This window comes from Passer montanus, unplaced genomic scaffold, assembly GCF_014805655.1.
Source record: "Passer montanus isolate IOZ18808 unplaced genomic scaffold, ASM1480565v1 scaffold224, whole genome shotgun sequence".
Lineage (NCBI taxonomy): Eukaryota > Metazoa > Chordata > Aves > Passeriformes > Passeridae > Passer > Passer montanus.
In genome coordinates, this window is record NW_024366860.1 from 143,161 (window position 1) to 166,012 (window position 22,852).

General features: G+C 53.7%; 2 protein-coding genes across 3 annotated transcripts in view; both read left to right on the forward strand.

Moving 5' to 3' along the window:
- Nucleotides 1–1,454: 1,454 nt before the first annotated feature.
- Nucleotides 1,455–9,526, forward strand: PRPF3 (pre-mRNA processing factor 3). Of its 2 annotated transcripts, none has more exons than XM_039710135.1 (15): nt 1,455–1,599; nt 2,522–2,652; nt 5,084–5,230; nt 5,335–5,418; nt 5,524–5,744; nt 6,030–6,336; nt 6,933–7,099; nt 7,520–7,602; nt 7,722–7,865; nt 8,071–8,170; nt 8,273–8,386; nt 8,495–8,613; nt 8,886–8,969; nt 9,069–9,130; nt 9,286–9,526. In XM_039710135.1, exons 1-15 carry the CDS (start codon nt 1,455–1,457, stop codon nt 9,430–9,432), a joined length of 2,055 nt encoding a protein of 684 aa, XP_039566069.1. In that variant the 3' UTR covers nt 9,433–9,526. The 2 variants fall into 2 exon arrangements, with proteins under 2 accessions (XP_039566069.1, XP_039566070.1); XM_039710136.1 differs by lacking the exon at nt 1,455–1,599 and adding an exon at nt 4,285–4,378 and having other exon boundaries at nt 2,532–2,652.
- A 442-nt stretch (nt 9,527–9,968) lies between these two features.
- The window catches only part of RPRD2 (regulation of nuclear pre-mRNA domain containing 2), a 13,384-nt gene continuing 500 nt past the window's right edge, over nt 9,969–22,852 (forward strand). The window contains exons 1-11 of the mRNA XM_039710186.1: nt 9,969–10,135; nt 13,953–14,082; nt 14,339–14,439; nt 15,495–15,569; nt 16,809–16,861; nt 17,559–17,685; nt 18,050–18,225; nt 18,854–19,139; nt 19,396–19,671; nt 19,862–20,065; nt 20,640–22,845. Coding sequence (XP_039566120.1) covers nt 10,042–10,135; nt 13,953–14,082; nt 14,339–14,439; nt 15,495–15,569; nt 16,809–16,861; nt 17,559–17,685; nt 18,050–18,225; nt 18,854–19,139; nt 19,396–19,671; nt 19,862–20,065; nt 20,640–22,845 — 3,728 coding nt within the window. The 5' untranslated portion in view covers nt 9,969–10,041. The remainder of the gene's footprint in view (nt 10,136–13,952; nt 14,083–14,338; nt 14,440–15,494; nt 15,570–16,808; nt 16,862–17,558; nt 17,686–18,049; nt 18,226–18,853; nt 19,140–19,395; nt 19,672–19,861; nt 20,066–20,639; nt 22,846–22,852) is intronic.

Below are 22,852 nucleotides of genomic sequence, written 5' to 3' on the forward strand. Positions count from 1 at the left end.
GCTCGGTGTCTCCGCGGCACCGCGCTCCGTCCGTGTGTCCGTCCGGGTGAGGCCGAGCCGGGCGGCGGGGCCCCGGCGCGGGCGGGCGGCGCTCGGCCCCGTTCCGTGATGTGATGTCGGTGCCGGGGGTCGTGTCCTCCCCGGTGGCTGTGCTCTGCTCCCGGTGCCACACCGGATCCGCCGGGAAGCGAAGCCGCAGGAGCTCAGCTCGTGTGGAGGCTGAAGCGGCTCCAATTACACCAGTTTTGTGGTTTGTTGTTAATTATTACGGACGTTCTCAGGGCTGTTGATGTGTCGGGGCTGTGATTTGTTAGCTCTGCTTGTCCTCAGCCTCTGCAGGCTCAGAACTCGTGGGGGGAGACACCAGGACCCGGGTTTGGGCTCTGTTTGGACCTGTGTCTAAGGAAGCTGCCAGGAAAAGCAGGACCTGCAGAGGTTTCCAGGCTCTGGAGGGAGCCCAGGCCCTGCAGGAAGCAGCACTCACCTCCTGGAGCTGCTCATGGACCTGAAATCAGGGGCTGTGTGTCAGGGCTGACCCCAGGAGCCCATTCCCTATTCCAGGAGGGATAACTGACCCCATTCCCAGCTCCAGGAGGGAAAACTGACCCTATTCCCTATTTCAGGAGGGATAACTGACCCTATTCCCAGGAAGGATCACTGACCTTAGGACCCCATTCCCTATTCCAGGGGGGAAAACTGAGCCCAGGACCCCATTCCCAGGAAGGATAACTGATTCCATTCCCATTCCCAGGAGGGAAAACTGACCTTAGGACCCCATTCCCTATTCCAGAAAGGATAACTGACCCCATTCCCAGCTCCAGAAAGGATAACTGACCCCATTCCCATTCCCAGGATGGATAACTGACCCCTGGGCCTTCTCCCACCCATGGAGCTGATTGTAGGAATGCCTCCCCCCCGTTGATGAAGTGACTAAATTATCCTTTATCTCTTAAAAAAGGGAAAAAAGCCCCAAAGTTTCTTTTTTTTTCTATTAGGTAAAAGGACACTTCATAAGACTTTAGGGATTTCACCTCAAACTTAAGGACAGAAGGCAAAAGGTCTTGTCTAAGAATTCATTATAAAAATAAGATAACAAAGGCACTAATTGCCAAAAAGTCTTGTCTAATCAATTCATTAGAAAAAGAAGGTAACAAAGGAACTAATTGCCAAGAGATCTTGTGTAATCAGTTCATTAGAAAAAGAAGATAAAGGAACTAATTGCTTTTGTGGGGTGCTTTACTAAGAGCCTCTTGCCCCTAGCTGGAGTTTTCTCTATAAAGAGCTTTGTTATTTTGCCTTTTATTAAAACTTTTCCATTCCAAACACCACCTGCAGCAGCAGAGCTACCTCAAACGCGACTCATTTCTGCAAAACCTCCTCTCAGAGAGCTCATTTGTGCCAGGTGACGAGGGGCAGGGCCCTGTCTGCTGTTTCTCCCTGCAGCAGGAGCAGAGATGTCGCTGTCCAAGCGCGAGCTGGACGAGCTGAAGCCATGGATCGAGAAGACGGTGAAGCGAGTGCTGGGCTTCTCCGAGCCCACCGTGGTCACTGCAGCACTCAACTGCGTGGGCAAGGGCATGGACAAGAAAAAAGCAGCTGGTATGTCCACAGCTGGGCTTGGGAAACAGCTCCAGACCTGGCCAGGGCGTTGGGGCAGGGGCACGGGGGGGTTCTGTCAGCTTCCCTGAGGTGAGCAGGGGAAATCCCTCAGAGCAGACTCAGCTGGAGGCCTTGGGATGTGTTAAAAATGCAAGTAAAAGTTAATTGCTCATCCAAGGAACTGGAAATGGTAATGGAAAACAGCCCCAAACCTGGCCAGGGTGGAGGGGCAGGGGCACAGGGGGGTTCTCTTAGCTTCCCTGAGGTGAGCAGGGGAAATCCGTCAGAGCAGACTCAGCTGGAGGCCTTGGGAGTAAAAGTAAGAGTTAATTCTTCATCTGAGGAACTGGAAATGGTAATGGAGAACAGCTCCAGACCTGGCCAGGGTGTTGGGGCAGGGGCACAGGGGGGTTCTCTTAGCTTCCCTGAGGTGAGCAGGGGAAATCCGTCAGAGCAGACTCAGCTGGAGGCCTTGGGAAGTCTTAAAAAGTCTGATAAGTAAAAATTAATTCCTTATTCAAGAAACTGTAAAAGGTAATTTTTCTAGTATGCTTTTTTTGCCCATTACAGCCCTGCTTTGCTTCTCCCTTAATCCCTTAGTTTAAAGCTCCTGACAAGATGATCCACAGATCCCAGAGGCTTCCAGGCCTCCCTGTGTTTGTAGACTTGAATCACATCTGAAGTTTTTAGACTTGAATCACACTTAAATTTAAGTGGTTTCCATCTTCCAAGGAATCCCTGTGGGTTCTTTCCTCTCTCCAAGGAATCCCTGTGGGTTCTTTCCTTTCTCCAAGGAATCCCTGTGGGTTCTCCCCCTGGAATCCCTCTGTGTTCCCTCCAAGGAATCTCTCTGTGTGTTCTCCATCCTCCTGCTCACCTCGAGCTCAGAATTCTGCACTGATGGGATTTTCCTCTTTTTCAGATCACCTTAAACCCTTCCTGGACGACTCCACCCTGAGATTTGTAGACAAGCTCTTTGAGGCAGTGGAGGAAGGACGAAGCTCCCGGCACTCCAAATCCAACAGCGACCGGAACCGGAAGCGAGAGCTCAAGGTGATTATTGATTATTGATTGTTAATTATTGATTATTGGTTGGCTTTTTCCTATGGTTGGGTGGCCTGGAGGCAGCACTGGTGCTCTGGCACACTCTCCTCTTCCAGAGAGGTACAGCTCAGAAGGTTCAAGAGAAACGACTCCTCTCCATGATGAAGTGTGGGAGCCTTTACCTCGAGGTTCTCTTTCCCAAAGCCAAGGTGGAAGCCTGGCTTTGGCTTTCTGTTAGGCTGCTGGATGAATCCATGGGGATCCATCTCCCTTCTCCTCCGTGCTCCTTGTGCTTCTCTCTTTATTTGGAGCCTGGGAGAGCTGCTCCCAGTGACGTCCCGTCGCTCCCCGTGCCCTGACGCAGCACCTGGGGCTCTGTGGTGGATGATCTGGGGGGTTTTCATCCCCTTTCTCCACCCAGAATCAACAATAGGTGGTTTTTGGCAACTCCTGTCCTAGCACAGGATTGATTCCAGCTGGGATTCCATTGTTCTGGTGTTTCTTCCTTGCCTGGCATGGTGGAAGGCTTGTACATCCAAAGCTGTTTTCACTTCCTTTCTTCTCTTGAGGACTTTTCTCACCATCCTGTAGAATTCCATTTTGCCATCACTCTGCCAAGTCTGACAGGACCTTTCCTTCTTACAGTGATGTTCCTTTCACTCTTCCTGAGATTCCTATTTTGTGGCAGTCTGGGTTTTCCCAACACTTGGAGTCAGCACAGAGCCTCGGTGAGCCAGAGCAGTCCTGTCCAGGATCTGGATCTCTTTGGGAGTGCTGGGACAAGCTTCCTCCGCTCCTCGTTTTCCTCTAGGAGCTTCTTTTCTTCCCTCCATGGCAGCGGGTGCTGAGCTGGTCCCTGGGGCTGTGGGAATGTGAGGGTTGAGTGGGGCTGCAGGTCCAAGTGCTCCCGTGGGCCTGGCAGAGGTGGGGACATTGGCAGTGCCACCACTTGATGATGGCAGGAGGTGGTGACAGCCTGCTGGGGAGAGCAGGTGCTGGCAGAGGGATCTGTGATGGCAGAGAAATCTCTCACTGACAGAGGGATCAGGTGATGGCAGAGAAATCTCTCACTGACAGAGGGATCTGGTGATGGCAGAGAAATCTCTCACTGACAGAGGGATCAGGTGGTGGCAGCAGCAGCAGGGCTGGGGCTGCAGCAGGGGACCCTTCCCCAGTGAAGCCACAGGGGTGTCTGGCCTGAGCACTGCTGGTGTTCCTGGCTGAGCCAGAAGTTGGGTTAGGCAGCAACAGCAGAAACTGATCCTCCTTCTCTTGGCTCCTGGCATGGAGAGAGGTGTTCCTCTGCCAAATCCTCGCTCTTCTCTCTGGAATCCCATTTCTTGGAACTCGTCCATCTTGCTCTGGGTCTGTGTGGACCCTGCAGGGACACAGACATCTCCGAGGTGGTCAGGCCATGGCAGCACTTGCAGATTGACTGGCCCTGCCCCAGCACAGGCTGTGGAGAGGGATTTCTCCTGGCCCCTGCAGACCCCAGAGCGTCGGGCAGTGATGGTTCCCAGGGCCGCTTGCCGCTCCTCGGTTCACTCTGGGGTAGGTCATGGCTTGGGAAGGTCAGGAACTGAAAAAAGTAAAGTTTCCACACTTTATACTATGGGCAAGTCCTTTCTCTTGAACTTGTAGGTTTTCCAAGAAGTACCTGTGTGGCTGAGGAAGTGTCCTTGTAGGATATGAACCGTTGTAGTGAAGAAGGGATTGCAACTAACGCTCCCAACCGGTGTGTATATTTTCTTTTCAAATAACACCTTGACACACACACTACAGTAACCCACGGCACGGACACATCCAGGTTTCCACACACAAACCAGGCACTGATGATGGAATCCACAGCTGCTGGGCTGGGCCTGAGCAGAGCTCTGTGGAAAATGTGCCTTTTGATGGTGACCTGAGGCTGCTGAAAGCCAATCAGCAGGGCCATTGCTCCGTGTGCTCTCTGAGCTGTGCCTTCTCTGGAGTGTGAGGGAATGCTGCAGGTGTCCCAACACTCCCTGGGTGCAGGGCCACATCCTCCTTTTGGTAGGACAGCACAGATTCCTTCACCAAACCCTCTCAAGCTGGTGGAAGACGTGGAAATGTTTTTATCCCAGTCAGATCAGCTCTGGCAGGCTTTTTCTATCTTTCCATGTCGCTGACACCTCACATCTCCTCAGTGCCAGTCCCCCTCTCTGAGCAGCCAAGGGAGCAGTGGTGCTGTTAGGCAGGCTCATCCCTGTGATGTCTCCTCTTGCATGGACTTCATTGGTGTTTCTCTGGTGGGGGAGCAGGGCCCAGGCTGGGTGTGGGCTCAGCCTGCACGTGCCACCCTGGAATTCTGCGTTACGGAGCCGGAGCTGAGACATGCTGGTGGTTTCTCATCTCAAATCCTGGGCTGGGAGAGAGCACTCAGTTCTAACCACAGCTTTCTGCTGTTTCCTTACATTAGGATGTGTTTGGTGATGACTCTGAGGTGTCCAAGGAATCTTCTGGTGTCAAGAAACGGCGCATCCCACGGTTTGAGGAGGTTGAGGATGAGCCTGAAGTCATTCCAGGCCCACCGTCGGAGAGCCCAGGGATGCTGACTAAGCTCCAGGTCAGTCTAGCTGGGCTGTGTATAGGGTTTATCCTAACTTGTATCCCAAACAGAGCAGTCATATCCCAATGGCAAAGGAAAGCTCACTGTCTGCTTTCCCACAGATCAAACAAATGATGGAGGCAGCCACCCGGCAGATTGAGGAGAGGAAAAAGCAGCTGAGTTTCATCAGTCCTCCAACACCACAGGTAACAGGCAAATCCCACACAACCCTGACCCCTATTTCAGCTGTCATATATTGGTCTGTGTCTGCTGGAAGGGGCATGGAACAAAACTTCCTTCTCTGTCAACAGCCCAAAATTTCTTCTTCGTCCCAATCGGAGCGGCTCCCCATCGGCAACACGATCCAGCCCTCACAGGCAGCCACCTTCATGAACGATGCCATCGAGAAGGCCAGGAAGGCTGCAGAGCTGCAGGCCCGGATCCAGGCCCAGCTGGCCCTGAAACCAGGGCTCATTGGCAATGCCAACATGGTGGGGCTGGCCAACCTGCACGCCATGGGCATCGCGCCGCCGTGAGTACCGGGGTGAACCCCAGTGCCAGGCAGGGCTGGGCAAAGTGCTGCTGTTCCCAGCAGTGGCTTTAACTGCTGCTGAAGGAACAAATTTTATATCAAAAATTAAATGGAGAGTCCTCCTTCCTTGGCTGAGATTCCCTAATTGTGCACATAAGGTTGGAGTCGCTTCTGGCAGTACAGATGAGCTGTAAAAATCTAGAAATCATGGAAATAAGCTCAAATTTATTTTGATTTCGTGCTGTATTCATATTTGAATGGAACATATCTTGTCCTGCCCCCCAGGAAGGTGGAGCTGAAGGATCAGACCAAGCCAACACCTCTGATCCTGGATGAGCAGGGCCGGACGGTGGATGCCAGCGGGAAGGAGATCGAGCTGACCCACCGCATGCCCACCCTGAAGGCCAACATCAGGGCTGTGAAAAGAGAGCAGTTCAAGCAGCAGCTCAAGGAAAAGCCCTCAGAAGACATGGAGTCAAACACCTACTTTGACCCCCGGGTCTCCATAACCCCGGCCCAGCGGCAGAAACGCACCTTTAAGTTCCATGAAAAAGGCAAATTTGAGAAAATTGCTCAAAGGTTGAGAACAAAGGTATCAGAGGTCTTGTCCTGCTGATGAGGGCATGGGTAGGAGGGGATTCTCCTCTCCTAGGCTGGGAAGGGACCTGGGGTGGATTTGATTCAGAAGTTTTCCAGTGAAATCACCTGAAACTTTTTCTTAAAAACCTCATTTTTGTTGGGATGGCGTGTGCCCAAGTTAGCACCTGTGTGTGTAAAGGGTTTTCACACCACTGTGTTCACCTGTGGAAAGGTAAAATCTTTTTTTGACAAAACATTGAAAGTTCCCAAGAGAACAGATCTCTTTCTGGCTGAGTGATCAACTCAGAAGTGTAGATTTAAAGGAATCTTGTTAAAATGCTCCAAGTTCTTGGGGAGAAGGGGAGAGGAAAAGTCCAGGGATACAGTCCCTAGAGGGAGATGTTTCTTTGGGAATGTTCCATGGTCCTGAAAGGCTCAGGAACAAGAGCAGAGTTTTGGCAGGCTTGGGAGCTTCCCCTTGCCATCACACGCTGTGTGGTTTCTCTTGCAGTCTGCTTCAGATTGTTTGAGAACCCAGATAAATCAGCAGGTGATTTGTGTCCAGCACTTCACAGAGGAATGACCTTTCTGTTCCATTTTCCTTCTCAGGCTCAGCTAGAAAAGCTGCAGGCAGAGATCTCCCAGGCTGCCAGGAAAACTGGGATTCACACTTCCACCAAGTTGGCTCTGATCACCCCAAAGAAGGAGCTAAAGGAGGGGGAGATCCCAGAGATTGAGTGGTGGGACTCCTACATCATCCCCAATGGCCTGGATCTGTGAGTATTTCCAGATGTTGATGGTTCTGCCACAGCAGGAATTCAGGAGCTTCAAGGTGCTCTGGGAAGCACGTGGGAAATCAGGCCAGATGTTCGTGCTTGAGCATCGAATTCCTCCTCTCATCTCCAAGAGCCAAGCACTGGGGCTGCTCCCAAAGTTTCTCTGGGGGTGTAGGAGGCAGCTGCTGTGGAGTTTGGGGGATATTTTAACCCAAAATTGGGGAAGTTTGGTTTTATTTCCAAGCACGAGCGTTCTGCACAGGTTGTGTTCACAATGGATGTGGGGCCCTGCTTCTGAACCCCAACATGGGGGGAGACACCTGTACATCAACACCACTGTGGGTCTCCTTCAGCCCATGGGATTTGTGCAGGAATTGGTGCTGGGAATTCTGCCATGATGCCCAACTCTCTCCTTTCTAGAAAAGGCGGCACGACCTCAAAGAAAGACGAGTACTTTGGGATCACCAACCTGGTGGAGCACCCAGCCCAGCTCAACCCCCCGGGTATGGCCCTGGCTTGGGGGGTTTGGCTGCTCCAGCAGCCCCAGCCCCTCTGTGTGGCACTGCCTGTGTCCCCCTGGGTCCTCCAGGGCACGTTCCTGATGGTCTCCTTTCCCTGCCAGTGGACAGTGACACGCCGGTGACCCTGGGTGTGTATTTAACAAAGAAAGAGCAGAAGAAATTACGGCGCCAGACACGGCGAGAAGCCCAGAAGGAGCTGCAGGAGAAGGTCAGGCTGGGCCTGATGCCACCACCAGAGCCCAAAGGTGAGTGACAGCCAGGCCCTGGGCAGGAATGGGTGTGTTGGGAATGCTGACAGCAGCACAGCCTTGGAGGGATTGCACGGATCTGAAATCCACACAGGTTTTTGTGTGTACAAATATTCTAGTGGGACAGCAAATATTCTGGTGGGAAAAAGCTGTTGCCATGTCCAACAGGAGCCCTCCCAGCAGCTCTTCCATTCCCTTGCAGTGAGGATTTCCAACCTGATGCGGGTGCTGGGCACGGAAGCTGTCCAGGACCCAACGAAGGTGGAAGCTCACGTCCGAGCACAGATGGCCAAGAGACAGAAGTAGGTGGCACCTTGTACTGTGACATTTCGGGACATTTTTTGGGTAGATTCAGTGCTGGTGTTTTGTTTAGGACTGGTCTTTTCAGTGCTGTTTGTTCGCAGGGCTCACGAGGAAGCAAACGCAGCAAGGAAGCTCACGGCGGAGCAGAGGAAAGCCAAGAAGGTGAAAAAGCTCAAGGAAGATGTTTCCCAGGGAGTTCACATAGCTGTGTACAGGTGAGTGAGCTCAGAGAGAGCTCACAGGTGAGCTTGGGGCAGAGGGACCTCTCAGTTCTGGTTTTCCACAAATAATTGATTTTTTTTTTTTTTTCATCTTATCCTTAGGGTCCGAAACTTGAGCAATCCAGCAAAAAAATTCAAAATTGAAGCGAATGCTGGGCAACTGTACCTCACAGGAGTGGTGGTTCTGCACAAAGATGTCAATGTGGTGGTGGTAGAAGGAGGTGAGGCCTTCTAGGCAGGCTTGGGTCACCACAGAGCATTCCGGAGCTTGCCTCCAGCAGGAATTGCTATGGAAATTGGTGACAGGGTTAGGGAAGGACAAGGAAGTGAGGAGGCAATTAGAAACTCCTTTAATTACATCGTTAACGGCGTTAGCAGTGACCGCAGAGCGCAGTAATCCAGTCAGAAAACCCTCATTCCATGAGGAAGGGGATCTCTGCCAGCTGCAGGTTAAGAGATTTTCTGTGAACCTTGAGTCTTGATTCTTCCACAGGCCCGAAAGCACAGAAGAAATTCAAACGTCTTATGCTGCATCGAATAAAGTGGGACGAGCAGACGTCAAACACAAAGGGAGAGGGTGAGTGAGAAGGGGGAGTCCTGCTCCACCTCCGGGGCTAAATGAGCTTTAGTAGCAGAGTTTTTCCATAAATGAGCTTTATTGGCATGTTTTTTCCAGATGATGATGAGTCTGACGAGGAGTCCGTGAAGAAAACAAACAAATGCTCTCTGGTTTGGGAGGTGAGTCGTGGCGGTTCCACGCCAGCATGGTGCTGAGGTGGGATCCAGCTCTTCCTCGAGCTGTAACCTGGCAAAACCACGTATGGCCGTGTTCCCCACACGCCCTGAGGCCGGGCGGGAACTAGGGCGGCACGTCACCCCCTGTCTCCCGGCAGGGCACGGCGAAGGATCGCAGCTTCGGCGAGATGAAGTTCAAGCAGTGTCCCACGGAGAACATGGCGCGGGAGCACTTCAAGAAGCACAGCGCCGAGCACTACTGGGACCTGGCGCTCAGCGAGTCCGTGCTCGAGTCCACGGACTGAGCCCCGGAGCCGCGCCTGCCCCGCCGCCCCTGAGCCGCACGGCTCCCACCGCTCTCCTCAGCACCCCCATTAAAGACATATTTTTTAAAACAAATCGCCGTAGCGTGGTTTTGGGTAAAGGGAGGTAAAGGATGGCGATGCCCCTGTGTTTGGCTTTGTGGAGGGAAGGGACAGGGAGCTGTGAGGGGGGCAGGAGCCGCTTCCCCTCTTCCCCAAGCTGTGCTCAGGGCGGTCCGGCCATGTTCAGACTGGACATGGGGGAATTTCTTCAAATCCCCATCCCTGATTGTGTCCGTGGAACGACTGCAAGCGGCGCTCTGTGCGAATCGGTCAGGGGTTGGACTCAGAAGCGTTTTCCGAGCTCGGCATAAAAAGCATAAACGCCGTTTTTAGGCTCGCGCGGCGCCCGCGCCCTCCGCTCCCCTCACGGCCGGGAAGGAGCTGGGGGGGGCAAACGGCCGTGAGGGGGCGCCGCCATCTTGCCGGGCGGGGCGCGGCGCGCGCGCGCAGGCTCGCGGCGGGCGGGAGGGGGCGGCCGCCGCCGCCTCGTCCGCGGCCGGCGCGCTGGAGGCCTCGCTCGACAGGAAGCTGCAGGCGGTGACCAACACGATGGAGTCCATCCAGGGCCTCTCCTCGTGGTGCCTGGAGAACAAGCGGCACCACAGCACCATCGTGTACCACTGGATGAAGTGGCTGCGGCGCTGTGAGTGCGGGCCCGGGGGGCGGCCGGGGCAGAGCGGGGGCGGCCCGGCCGCGGTTCCGGCTCCGCCGTCGGCGGCGAGCCCGCACCGGGCGCTCGGGACCGGCCACGGAGCGGGGTCGGGCTCGCCTGGGTTGGAAAGGAGCTTAAAGCCCGTCCAGTGCCGCGGGCAGGGACGCTTTCCACTAGCCCGGGTTGTTCCAAGCCTGGCCTTGGAGCCTTCCGGGGGTAGGGCAGGCACGGCTGTTCTCTGCCAGGGCCTCACAGGGGAGAATTCCTCCCTGACACCTATTCGAGATCTGCCCCTTTTACTTTGGAAACGTTCCCTGTTGTCCCGTGTGCATCACCTTGTCATCCTTGGAGGAGCACAACCTGCGCCTCAGTGGTGGCACCTTTGTCCTCCTGAATCCATGATCTCCTAAAGCAGCACTTTGGGGGCTCAAGGACCTGTTTTCTGTGCCCTGCCTGGCTGGAGCAGCCTGGGGTGGGCACAGACAGTCTGGGTGCCAGTTTGGGGTTTGCAGTGCCCATCAGGATGTGGCCCTGACCTGGAGGGAGAAGGTTGGGGTTGGCAAAAGGCTCAGCACAGCAGCGTTATCTCTGCTGCTGTGGGAAGGTTGGACTCTTCTTGTGGGAGTTCAAGGAAGCTTTGCTGGGCAGGAACATGGAGATAACATTCCCATCCCGAAGTGTCGATCTGTCGTGTGCTGAACCTTTTGGAAAATTGGGAAAGTTGGTTTCACTATCGAGGCACTGCTGCAGAAAGCAGAAGATCCTCTTTCCCCAGAGTTTGGTCTGTTTTGTCTGTACTCCCTGGAATTGAGGAGAGGAAGGTGAGAGCTTTGGAGGAAGTGTCCTGGGTCCTCCTGCCTTGCTGTCACTGGAAATCCTCCTCCCTTGGACACCCCTTGGCACTGTGGCATCATCCTTCCCCTTCTGCTCCAAGTGCATGCCCCCTGAAGAAAATCCATCTCTCCTTGGGATGTGCCAACTCCTCTGGATGTTCTCACAGTTCTCCTGGCTCTTCTGAGGCCCTCAGTGCTCTTCCATCCCTTCTTCCCCCTTCCCAAGCTCATCAAAAGCCACTGAGCTGTTCCCACCTGCAGGTCCTTGATGCCCTCTTTCTGCCCCAGCTCCTGTCTGCTGCCTCCCCTGAGCCCCTTGGCCCCAGCCTGGAATTCTTGTTGGATTTTGTGGGATTCTTTCAAGGATCTCACCTCCACACCCCTCCTTTTATCCAGGTCCTTCCTTACCCATCTTATCCTACTCACCCAATCCTTGACACAGCCATGCCCTGGTCCCTGATTGTTTGGTTACTCCTTGCTTCTATAGTTGTTTTTTTTCCCTGCTTTTTCCTTCATCCTCTGCCCCAGGGACCTCACAGTTCTCTCACTGTGGGACGTCCCTGTCCCAGAGGAGCTCAGTGGTGGTGCCACAGCAAGTGCAGGTGGATCTGGGTTCATTTCTGAGTGTTCAAATGTTGAACTCCTATGAACACATCAAATCCTCCTGGTGAGGGGGAGTGTGGTGGGGCTGGGGCTCCCGGGGCACAGAATTGTGTCCTTTCAGGAAAAACTGGGGTGCTGCTATTTGACATGTTGCTTTTGCTTTGGCATCTTGCTTCCCAGCCGTGCTGGTCACAGCCAGAGCTTCCCAGCAGGAATGTTCCTGCAAGGATTCCTCTGTTTCTTCACCTTTGGGAAATTCCTGCTGGGAATCCCTGTGTCCCTGCAGGAGGGTTTGGTCAGAGTGTTTAAGTGTGAGTTAAACACGCCCATGGGCTCTGAAATGCCGTTTTTGTTGGTGCCATTGTGCCTGGTTTGGAGCAGGTGGCAGGGCTGGAGTGGGCTCTGTTTGCCCACATTTCCTCACGCTTTAAGCTGAGAGGAGCTGTTCCCCCACTGTACTCAGCCCATTGCACCCAGAAACACTTGATTTTCTGTGTGGATCATGTCATAGCCTTCCTCTGCACCCAGCATTCCTCCTGTATGGTGTGGCTGTATCTTGGTTTATAACTTGTGGCTCTGACTTTGCTCTGGGCAAGTGCTGCTCTGCATGGTCAGCATCAGGCTGAGTCCTGCTCCAGATTTCCTTCTGCTGTGTAGATGCTGGATCATTTAAATCAAAGGTTTATAATTCTTTGAAATCTATTTTATGTTATTCAGATGCGGAATCATTGCTGTCTGCTGGTGAAATGTCTCTGGGATGGAGGGTGAGCAGCAGGAGAATTGGCACTCAAGCACTGGGTTTAACTAAATCACAGAAGCCCCATTCCAATGGGAGATGATCTGAGAGATTATCGAGGCTGGCATTTTGGGCAAAGCTGGCTGCAAATTGTTTTGGAGCACCAGGAGTGCAGCCCTGCTCCAGCTGAATTCCCAGCCCTCGGGGCAGAGCAGAGCAGAGCACTCTGTGCTCCAGAAAACCCACCTCAGCCTGTCCTGTCAGCATGGTCAGGGCACAGGCTGTGAGCAACAGGTTCTGGCCCTAAATCCTTGGCTGGCTGAGCCTGTGCTGGAAAAGCTTCTCCTGGGATGTGGGAGCTGGGGCTCTGTGAGCTGACAGTGGCCAAAGGAGTGGGGTTAGGGATAAAAACTCCTGAACTGGGGCTCTGTGAGGTGGTGGTGCCACAGGAGCAGGGCCAGGGATAAAAGTTTCTTCTGGGATGTGGGAGCTGGGGCTCTGTGAGGTGTCCATGGCCAGAGGAGCAGGATCAGGGATAAAAACTCCTGAACTGGGGCTCTGTGAGGTGGCAGTGGCCAGAGGAGTGGGATCAGGGATAAAAGCTCCTCCTGGGATGTGGGAGCTGGGGCTCCATGCAGAGCTGGGGGTGAGCAGCTGCTGGCAGTGACTCTCAGGCCTTTGCTGAGTGTCCTGGGGCAGGGACAGTGCAGGGACAGGGCTTTAGGAGCAGGGACTTCCCGAGGGCTCTGTCCCTGTGCCCTTCCTCACCCCAGTCTGGAGTGATGCTCAGGGGCTCAGTGCCAGGAGAGCTGGTGCTGCTGGCAGGAGCTCAGGGAGGCTTAAGGACATGGACCCGTGGGGATTGGAGAAGCTATCTGAGCTAAGCCTTTTCTTGTGTCCTCAGCTCTGCTTCCCCTCAGAGGAGGATCTTCTGGGCAGGATCTTCCTTTTGAACGTGGCTCACTTGTGATCTGGGAGGGCAGCACAGGTGGAATGTTTGTGCTGGGAGATTTTTCGGGTTGTGAGTGAGGGGTGAGCTCCCACCCAGGGCTCTGGACCAGGAAGGATGCTGAGCTTCCTGAGAGGAATCCTGGAGACCAGGAGAGCTGCAAGGTGCAGCCATGCTGTGGGAAGTGGCTCTGTCAAGATAGGGACAACTGGAAAATGAAGCAGGATAAGAGAATTGAGGGATCTGTAGATAAAAACTGATTCTGGTTGCAGCCAGGGGTGACATGAGCAGGTGAGAGGTGACAACACACAAGTAACTCACTCTTGGCACTGTTCCTCTAGTTTAATCCTTGGCAGTGTCCTTTAGTGAAATGAAGGATCTCATTACCATCATTTGCATGTGGATGAACTTCCCAAGTTTACCCACCCACCCCTGGAGGAAGGGGTTTGATGAAGTAACTCAGTTTGGAGCTTTTGAACATGAGGAGGGTCAGAGGAGCAAGCACAGCTGAGAGAGTCTGAAGATCATTTGTAAATTGAAGATGTCTTCTCTAGTCCTTAAGGTTTCCCTGCTGGACCTTGGAAACTCTGAAACTTCCCCAAAAGCAGTGCTGAAGTACTGGGCTCAAGATGTGGCTGTTGTGGTACTTGTGTCTGATGCTGACTTGGAATTTTCTTTTGTCCTCAGCTGCTTTTCCTCATCGGCTGAACCTTTTTTACTTGGCCAATGATGTCATACAGAACTGCAAGAGGAAAAATGCCATTGTTTTTCGGGACACCTTTGCAGAGGTGCTTCCTGAGGCTGCTTCATTAGTGAAGTGAGTAATGAACTAACGGGCTGTTGGCAGGCTGAGTGTCTCAAAAAGGGGGAGTTTTTCTTCTGACATCTCAGACTTTCTAGAAACATCAGCAGAACTTAAAGGATTCTATTGGAACAGCTGTGTATTTGCAGAGTGGGCATGAGCTGGGTTTTAATTTGCACAGGGGAGTGGTTTGGGTCAAATTATCCTGTGGAGTGAGGGAACCTCACACCAGTGTCCTGCACTCAGGGGGTAAAGAACTCTTCTCTTCCAGGGATCCATCAGTTTCCAAATCCATCGAAAGAATCTTCAAAATCTGGGAGGACAGAAACGTGTACCCTGAGGAAACCATTTTGGCACTGAAAGAAGCGCTGAGTAAGTTACTTTCCCTTTGCATTTCTCACCTTACAAACTGCCACGTGAGCTCGCTGAAGTTGTAGAAATAGTCTGGGGTCACTGAGGGGAATGAGGGGCATTTGCACCTGGCACAGGCTGTAACATAGCCAGGTGTGGGACATGAGCAGCGCTGGATTCTCCTGCTTTTTACCTCTTTTGTACCTTTCTGAAGGCAGCTGTGAATTCTTTCACGTGAGCTGGAGCTGCTCCAGCTGAGAGCAAACAGAACGTGAGGCTGAAATGGTCCTACATGTCCAGGGTGCTCTGGCTCTACCTCCTTGTGCTGTTCAGTGATGTTCAGTGTTGAACTGATGGTGTTTGTGGGGTAGGAAGAGGCAGGAGCAAAGCTGGAGGGTGAAGAGTCCTCAAGTCCTTAGGGGAGAAACACGTGGAGTTGGTCAAAATCAGGAATTAGCAGTGGAAATCAGTCCAGGTTTTGGCTTGACTCACATCACTAGGAGCTGCAGGTGCTCAGGTAGCCCTCAGGTGTGGTCTGAGGGTCAGTGGCCATCACAGCAGGAGGAATGTGGTGTCTTGGGTCGGGCTGTGGCACGAGGACAGGCTGGAGCTGGGTGTTGCATGCTGAGAAGTGACCTTTGTGCTTTTTGCTCTGAAATGGCTCATTTCTGGAATTTGAAAACAGGTCTGTGAGGTTCCAGGTAAATCAGGTATTGTGGCTGCTTTCCCAGTGGGCAGCACTTGTCTGTTCGATGTTGATTCCATTACAGCTTCCCTGAAGAGTTTCATTTTTAGATTCCTTGTGTTTTCCCTTTTTACTGTGATTTTTTTGAACTGCCTTAGTGTAAGGGCAAACAGAAACTTGATTTAAAAATGGCAGACCACCCCCAGGTTGCTGCATTCCTGAGTAAACTGAGGTTCTCTTGGGCATCCAGCAGCTCCTCTAAGGAAGTTGGTCGAGGTATTTTAAAACAAATTTCTGTTCACTCTTTCACTGTGCAACTGTATGGCACCAAAACCCAGATTTTGACAGGAATCCCATAATGCCAGACTGCCAAAAATGAAATGTTTTCCAGGTACCACTTTCAAAACTCAGAAGCAGCTGAAAGAGTCTCTGAACAAACCGAATAAGCCGTGGAAGAAATCACAAAGTAAGGAACCACTGTGAACTCTGTGCACTAATGCAGAAATTGGCTGCTCAAGGAGCAGAAGGGCTGAGCCCAGCGTGGGCTGAGCCAGCTGAGCCTGTGCAAGATGTGCACACCAAGGAGGTGTTGGTAGGAAATTACTTTGTAAAGAAAAGAAGTGAGGCAAAAATAAGATATGAGAGCAGAGGTTGTGGACAGGAGAGGAAGGAGCTGGTGGAACCTCTTGAAAACTGCTCTTAGACTGGTCAGAGATGGAGAAGAGACAGAGAGAAGCAGAGATGGACATTCCCTTCATGCTCAGGAACTGCCCCAGCAGGCTGGGCTGGGAGGAGGAACGTGGAGCTGGCAGTGCAGGGACAGGATGTGACAGTCCAGAACCCAGAGCAGCAGGAGAGAATTTATTATAACAGTGACCTTAATGATCTCATGTTGCACCAACACCCTGAGTGGTCCCACAGAGGTGGTGATGTGTCAGGTGTGACATGTGAGACATCAGGTGTGACCATGGGACATCAGGTGTGATGTGTGACATGTGGGACCTCAGGTGTGACGAGTGGCACAGGGTGACAGCAGAAGATTAAAAGAGTTGGGGAGTGTTTATTCCTGGGCTTAACAAACCAGAAGCTGCTTTCCCAGACACAACTGGGCTGTATCCAGCGTGGATGGAGGGTTTTAGTGCTTTGCTTCTTATCAGCTCATTTCTTCTTTCCTGTTTCTCCTGTTTTGTCCAGAATCTGATGGATTCAGTCTCTTGGCAGCAGGACTTGTCCCCCCACCCTGTAACCAGGTGTGACAGTTGTTGAGGCTCTGAGCATGGTCAGACCTAGGAAGTGCCCTAGGGAAGCCCTGCCCACAGGAAACCTGGGCTCCCTGTCAGCTCCAGGTCTGGCACTTTGGGAATAACATTCCCTTCCTTGCAGAGAGCTGGAACTCCTTGGATAAGGCTGGTAGATGGCTGTTGCAGGGACTTGTCTTCCTGAGGAAGAGGTGTGCCCAGGAAATGTTCAGAGCCTGTTAAACAGCAGCAGTGTCACTTGTTGAGCTCTGTCCCAACCCAGCTGTGCCATGTCCATGTCCCATGAGCTGCCTGGAGCACTGAGGGACACATGCATGGAGGGGAGGATGTGCTGGGTAACACATGGAATTACCTTAAAATATCTTTTATTAGGCTGCCTGTTGTGACTGACTTTCCACAGGGATGCGGTTCCTTAATTTCTTCACGATTTTCCTTTATCCCCACAGCCTCCACCAACCCAAAAGCTGCTCTGAAGTCCAAGATTGTTGCTGAATTTCGAGTAAGTCTGTGAGTGGAAGTGACCCATGGCACTTACCCCACCTTGGGGTTTTCTTGTGGGGTGACCCCAGGCCCAAGAGCCACCTGTAACATGGGGGCTGTGACACCCATGGGGCCGAGTAAGTCTGTGAGTGGAAGTGACCATGGCACTGACCCCACCTTGGGGTTTGCATGTGGGGTGACCCCAGGCCCAAGAGCCACCTGTAACATGGGGGCTGTGACACCCATGGGGAGGGTCTGGGCAAGCTCAGGACATTCTTGTGAAGAGGAGTTTGAGGTGGCTGAGGAGTTGGTGGCAATAAATTGGTCTAAATTCAGTCCCCTGTCAGAGTGGGACATGAAATGCACAGGCACCTGTAGAGTGAAATGGGGAGTAAATAAAAAAGACCTGTCCCTGCTCATAACCGAAATAAATTCAGTCTTCTGACAGAGTGGGACATGCTCATGAAATGCACAGGCACCTGTAGAGTGAAATGGGGAGTAAATAAAAAAGACCTGTCCCTGCTCATAACCAGGAGATTTGTGGAATTGCAGCTCCTGCCTGAGCCCAGGTTTGCTCATTGTGAAATTTGAGGTTGCAAATCCCAGGCTCCACGTGGGTTAGCTCTCACTTGGAAGCAGTCTGGAACCAGAGCAGAGGCAGGGCTGCTCTTCCCTGGAATGTGATGAGGAGGCTTTTCCTGTTTGCTTTTTTCCAGCCCCAGTCCCTCATTGATGAGCTGCTGTTGTACAAACGCTCAGAAGATCAGATAGAGCTGAAGGAGAAGCAGCTCTCCACGATGAGGGTGGATGTCTGCAGCACTGAGACACTCAAGTGCTTGAAAGGTAAAGCCCTGAGGGCACTGAAGGTGTTGTGGGAGCTCCTCAGTTCTGTCAAGATGGGAAATGTCAGAATTCATGTCTGGAAAATGCCAAAATTTCAGAGTGATGTTAAGAACCAGCAATCAGGAGCCAAAAATCTTGGTTTTTGAATTTCAGTGGAAACTCAGGTGCAGAGCTCAGACCAAGCAAATGACTGAAAAGCAACACTCTGTCAGCAGCCATGCCCTGGCCATCCCTTGCCAGACCCCAGTGGATGACCAGGGTGGTCTGGGAGTGTGCAGCTCCACTGTCCCCCTCTCCCAGGTGCTGCCACTGAGGCCACACTTCCATGGTTTGGCTCATTTGCATGGTGTTCATTTCCCTGCAGATAAAACAGGAGGGAAGAAGTTCTCCAAGGAGTTTGAAGAAGCAAGTTCAAAGCTGGAGGAATTTGTCAATGGCTTGGACAAGCAAGTGAAGAACGGCCCCTCGCTCACCGAGGCGCTGGAGAACGCTGGGATATTCTACGAGGCACAGTACAAAGAAGTCAAGGTGGTGGCAAATGTAAGTGTGCCTTTTCTGGATCCTCCACAGGTGGAACAGCGTCTGCCTGTGTGCACTGGGCACCTCAGAGGCTGGAAAACCTCATCTCTCCATTCCCAAATTAAAAAGTTTGGTGTAAGGATGGTTTTTCCAAAGAGAGCAGAATGGAGGCTTTGGGTAAGACAAGGATCTGCTCTCAAAATCCAGCAGTTGGAAGCTCAGTTTGTGTGTGTTGCTGGAATGTTGGATGCCCTCTAGATTCTTAAACAGGGCAAAATTACAGTTAGTGTGACAAATGCTGAATTCTGAAAACTTGGGATTTATGTGAGAACTAGACGAGCAAAGAAAGGACAGTAGTAAAGTGTTTAAAACAACCAACACCCTCCAGAACCTGCCAAAAGCTCCAAATGGGCAGAACACATTTGTTAAAATATAGGGGGCATTATGAAAATTGTTTTAAGTCAGTGGAAAAGGGTTTTATTCTCCCCACTTTTTGTGGTTGTTGCCCTGTGAGTCCCATGGAGAAGCCAAGTTCTTACCACTGCAGGGTCCAGGAATTTGGAATTGGTTTTCTCAGGCTGTGTGTTGCTTCCTTCAGGAAGTGACTGAGGCATGAAAGATCCCCAGTCCAGTGTCCTTCCTTCCTTAGGCCTACAAAACATTTGCTAACCGAGTGAGCAATCTGAAGAAAAAGCTGGACCAGCTGAAAGCAACCCTTCCCGACCCCGAGGAGTCTCCTGTCCCTTCTCCCAGCATGGATGCTCCATCTCCAACGGGCTCTGAGTCCCCTTTCCAGGGGATGGGGGAGGAGAACAGCACCCGCTCCCCAGCAGCTGGAGGCCGCAAGATGGTTTCTCCAGAGCCTGCAACAGATAATCGGGATGTGGAAGACATGGAGCTCTCTGATGTGGAGGATGATACGTCTAAAATCATTGGTATGTGATTGTCCTGTGGGAATTAGAGGACAAACCAGCCTTTTCCAGCCTCATTTGTGATGTGGAGGAGGCACAAAGCTTGTGCTGGGCTGTAGGGTTTGAATCTCCTGGCAGGGAAGTCCCAGTCCCACTGTGATCATTATCACACTTATCAAAGATGTTTTTACATCTGTGGGAATCAGAATTGATGTTCACTGAGTCTTTTTGGGGGGACTGAGTGACCTTTCTGCCTTTGTTTTCCCCCTCTCTGCTGCAGTGGAGGAGAGGAAGGACAAGCAGGCTGCTCCAGCCCCGGCCCCCACCAAGACTGAGAGTGTCCCCAAAGCGGTGCCATCGGCTGCTGCAGCTGCCACAGCCTCGGGGACAGTGGCCACACCAGCCCCAGCCCCTCCAACCCCCCCAGCTCCAAAGGTGGTGAGCACAGCTCCCATCCCTCTGCCACCGACACTTGCCTTACCCAACCTGGCCAACGTGGACCTGGCCAAGATCAGCTCCATCCTGAGCAGTTTGACATCGGTGATGAAGAGCACAGGTGAGTGCTGAGCCGGGCCATGGGCACTAACGGAGCTGGGTGATCATTTAAAGCTTTAATTGTGTCAAAATAAATGTGAGTTACTGCTCTCAGAGGTGTGGTTGGGTCTGTTGTGCCTGTGGGAAACCTGGCTCAAAAGCATGTGTGTTGCCAGAGCAGCACAGGTGAGTGGTGTGTGCTCCTGCCCCAGGTGTGAGTCCCGCCTCGAGACCTTCGCCAGGGACCCCGACCAGCCCCTCAGCTCTCACCAGTGGCCTGAAGACTCCTGTCCTGGGAACCCCATCTGCTCCTTCGAATCCATTAGCAAATATTCTCTCCAAAGTTGAGATAACTCCGGAAAGCATTTTGTCAGCTCTCTCCAAAACGCAGACTCAGACGGCGCCAGCGCTGCAAGGTACTGGGGTGGGTGTTGGGGAGGCTGGCAGGTGTCTGAGGGCAGTGGCCAGGCTGAAACGTGCTGCTCTGCTCATCCCAAAGTGAGAACAGAGGGAGAAAAGCGTCACTGGAATGTTTTACGTCTCTGGCACGTGTGGATGGTCTTTGTCAGGTAGCACAGGTGTCACGGGCCAGTGAGATCTGTCACTTCCCTGTACTTCCTGCTTGTGCTGTGGCCGAAGCACACGTATCTGGAACATTCCCTGAACAGGACAGGAGACCAAGAGGTTCTCCTCCTGCTCTGGCACCTTGCCACTGTCACCTGGCCAGCAGGGCAGGTTTTCCCACTCCTGGCTGTAGATCAGGACGAGTTCCTACCCACCTGACTCGATGGTGTAATTTATATTTGTAGATCAGTCCAAGCCTCTGGTGGAATGTTGCACCTCACTAGTGTCAGTGCAGCAAAATCCAGTCCTCTTCGTGGCCGGAGTCTGGGGGGTGTAAAGTGCCAGCATAGGAGCCTTTCCCGTGGCAGTGGCTTGGGGTGATTTGCCCCTGCCCTCAGTACCTGATGCAGCAGTTGTGTTTTCCAGGGCTGTCGTCCTTGCTGCAGAGCGTGGCTGGGAACACCGTTCAGTCAGGAGAGCCTGCCTCGCAGAGCACCTCGGCGTCGCCAGCCAACACAACTGTGCCGTGCTTGAAGGGGAGGAGTGCTCCTTCCAATCCACAGTCCTTCATAGCCAAAAGTTTTGGTTATTCTCCAAACTCAACCACCGCAGAGGTTTCCTCCACTTCGGTCAATAAGGCTCCCGTCGGACATACCCCAGCACTGTCAAGCTCTGGTTTTAAACCACCAACTAATTCCCTGGGATTTTCCAGTTCCCACCCTACCAGTCCTTCCTCCCTTTTGCCAACAGAAACCTCACTGGGTCAGTCCTCTGAAATTTCAAAAGCCAAGCTGGAATCAGAACCCCCTTCTCCCAGCTTGGAGATGAAGATACACAATTTCCTGAAGGGAAATCCTGGCTTCAGCGGCCTGAACTTGAATATTCCCATCCTCAGCAGCTTGGGGTCCAGCATGGCAACGGAGAGTCACACCTCTGACTTCCAGCGTGGTCCCACCAGCACTTCCATGGACAATGTGGACGGGACGCCAGTGCGCGACGAGCGCAGCGGGACGCCCACCCAGGACGAGATGATGGACAAGCCAACGTCGAGCAACGTCGACACGATCTCCCTGCTATCAAAAATCATGAGCCCCGGTTCTTCAACTCCCAGCAGCACAAGGTCGCCTCTGCAGGGCCGGGATGATGGATATTCCCAAGAACTTCCCAGTTCCGTGCATGGCTACCGGCCCTTCGGCCTTGGCAGAGAGTCTCCGGCCAGCCTGTACAAGCCACCTGTGGACAGCAGGGAGATGCCCTCCTCCTTGATGGACTCCTCCCAGGAGAAGTTTTACCCAGATACATCTTTCCAAGAAGACGAGGATTACCGTGACTTCGACTACTCCGGCCCGCCGCCCTCGGCCATGCTGAACCTGGAGAAGAAGCCGGTCAAGTCCATCCTGAAATCGAGTAAACTCCCCGATTCTGCAGAGTACCAGCCAGTGCTGTCCAGCTACGGTCAGCGGTCGCAGGAGTTCGGCGTGAAGCCGTCCTTCCCCCCGGCCATGAGGTCTATCCTGGATCAGAGCGAGAGCTGCGACCCGCTGGCCTCGTCCCCAGGGATGTTCGGGAGCTACGGCCGCAGGGGGAAGGACTCGGCCTCAGACGGGTCCCCGTCCCCCAGCAAGAACGACGTGTTCTTCACGCCAGACTCCAACCACAGCAGCCTGCCCAAGGCCGGCCTCCCACAGAAGCAATACTCGGACTCGCCCCACGCGCTTCCCCACCGCTCGCTCTTCTCTCCCCAAAACGCCCTCCCCAGCCCCGCCAGCCGACCGCCCGCGGCGGGCGGGGACAAACCCCTGGGTTCCTCCATCTCCACCACCTCCACCATCGAGTTCAAGAACATGCTCAAAAACGCCTCTCGGAAGCCCTCCGAGGAGAAGCACTTTGGGCAGATTCCCAAAAGCGGCTCCGGTGAGGTGGGGGGCTTGTCCGGGGCTGTGAAGGGCGAGCCGCAGCCGCCGGAGGAGCACTACCGCATCGAGACCCGCGTCTCCTCCTCCTGCCTGGACCTGCCCGACAGCACCGAGGAGAAGGGAGCCCCCATCGAGACGCTGGGCTACCACAACGCCTCGAGCCGGGGCATGTCGGGGGAGCCCATCCAGACCGTGGAGTCCATCCGGGTGCTGGGCAAGGGCAGCCGGGGCCACGGGCGCGAGGGCAGCCGGGCGGGCTGGTTCGAGCTGAGCAGCGGCGGGAGCGCCTTCGACAACGGGCCCTCGGGCTCCTCGGAGCTGCCCGGCATGGGCGGCTTCCCGGCGCCCTACAAGGAGCACGTGCCGCCCTTCCCGGAGAGCGTCAACAACTTCCGAACGAACAACTTCAGCTCCGCCTTCGAGCACCACCTGCCGCCGCCGCCCCTCGCGCCGCCTCCCCTGGAGCACGGCAGCCCCTTCCCGCGGGACCCCGTGGGGCCGCCCGCTGTGCCCCCGCCCGCTCCCGCCAAGGACCACGGCGGCCTCTTCCCGAGGGATCACTCGGTCCCTGCCCGCATGCCGTCGGTGGATCACGCCAACCCCTTCTCCAAGGAGACGCCCGCGCCGCTCCCGCTGCCCCACGGCGTGCCCCCGCCGCCCTCGGTGGAGCACGCGGGGGTCCCGTTCCCCACGCCCCCGCCGCCCCCGGTGCCCGGGCACCTC

Excerpts from the sequence above, each read along its gene's own strand:
- PRPF3 (XM_039710135.1), top strand. The coding sequence starts at position 1,455 with ATGTCGCTGTCCAAGCGCGAGCTGGACGAGCTGAAGCCATGGATCGAG. Across the intron at positions 7,866-8,070 it reads GCCACCACCAGAGCCCAAAG|TGAGGATTTCCAACCTGATG; the intron begins GTGAGTGACAGC and ends ATTCCCTTGCAG. Across the intron at positions 9,131-9,285 it reads AATGCTCTCTGGTTTGGGAG|GGCACGGCGAAGGATCGCAG; the intron begins GTGAGTCGTGGC and ends GTCTCCCGGCAG.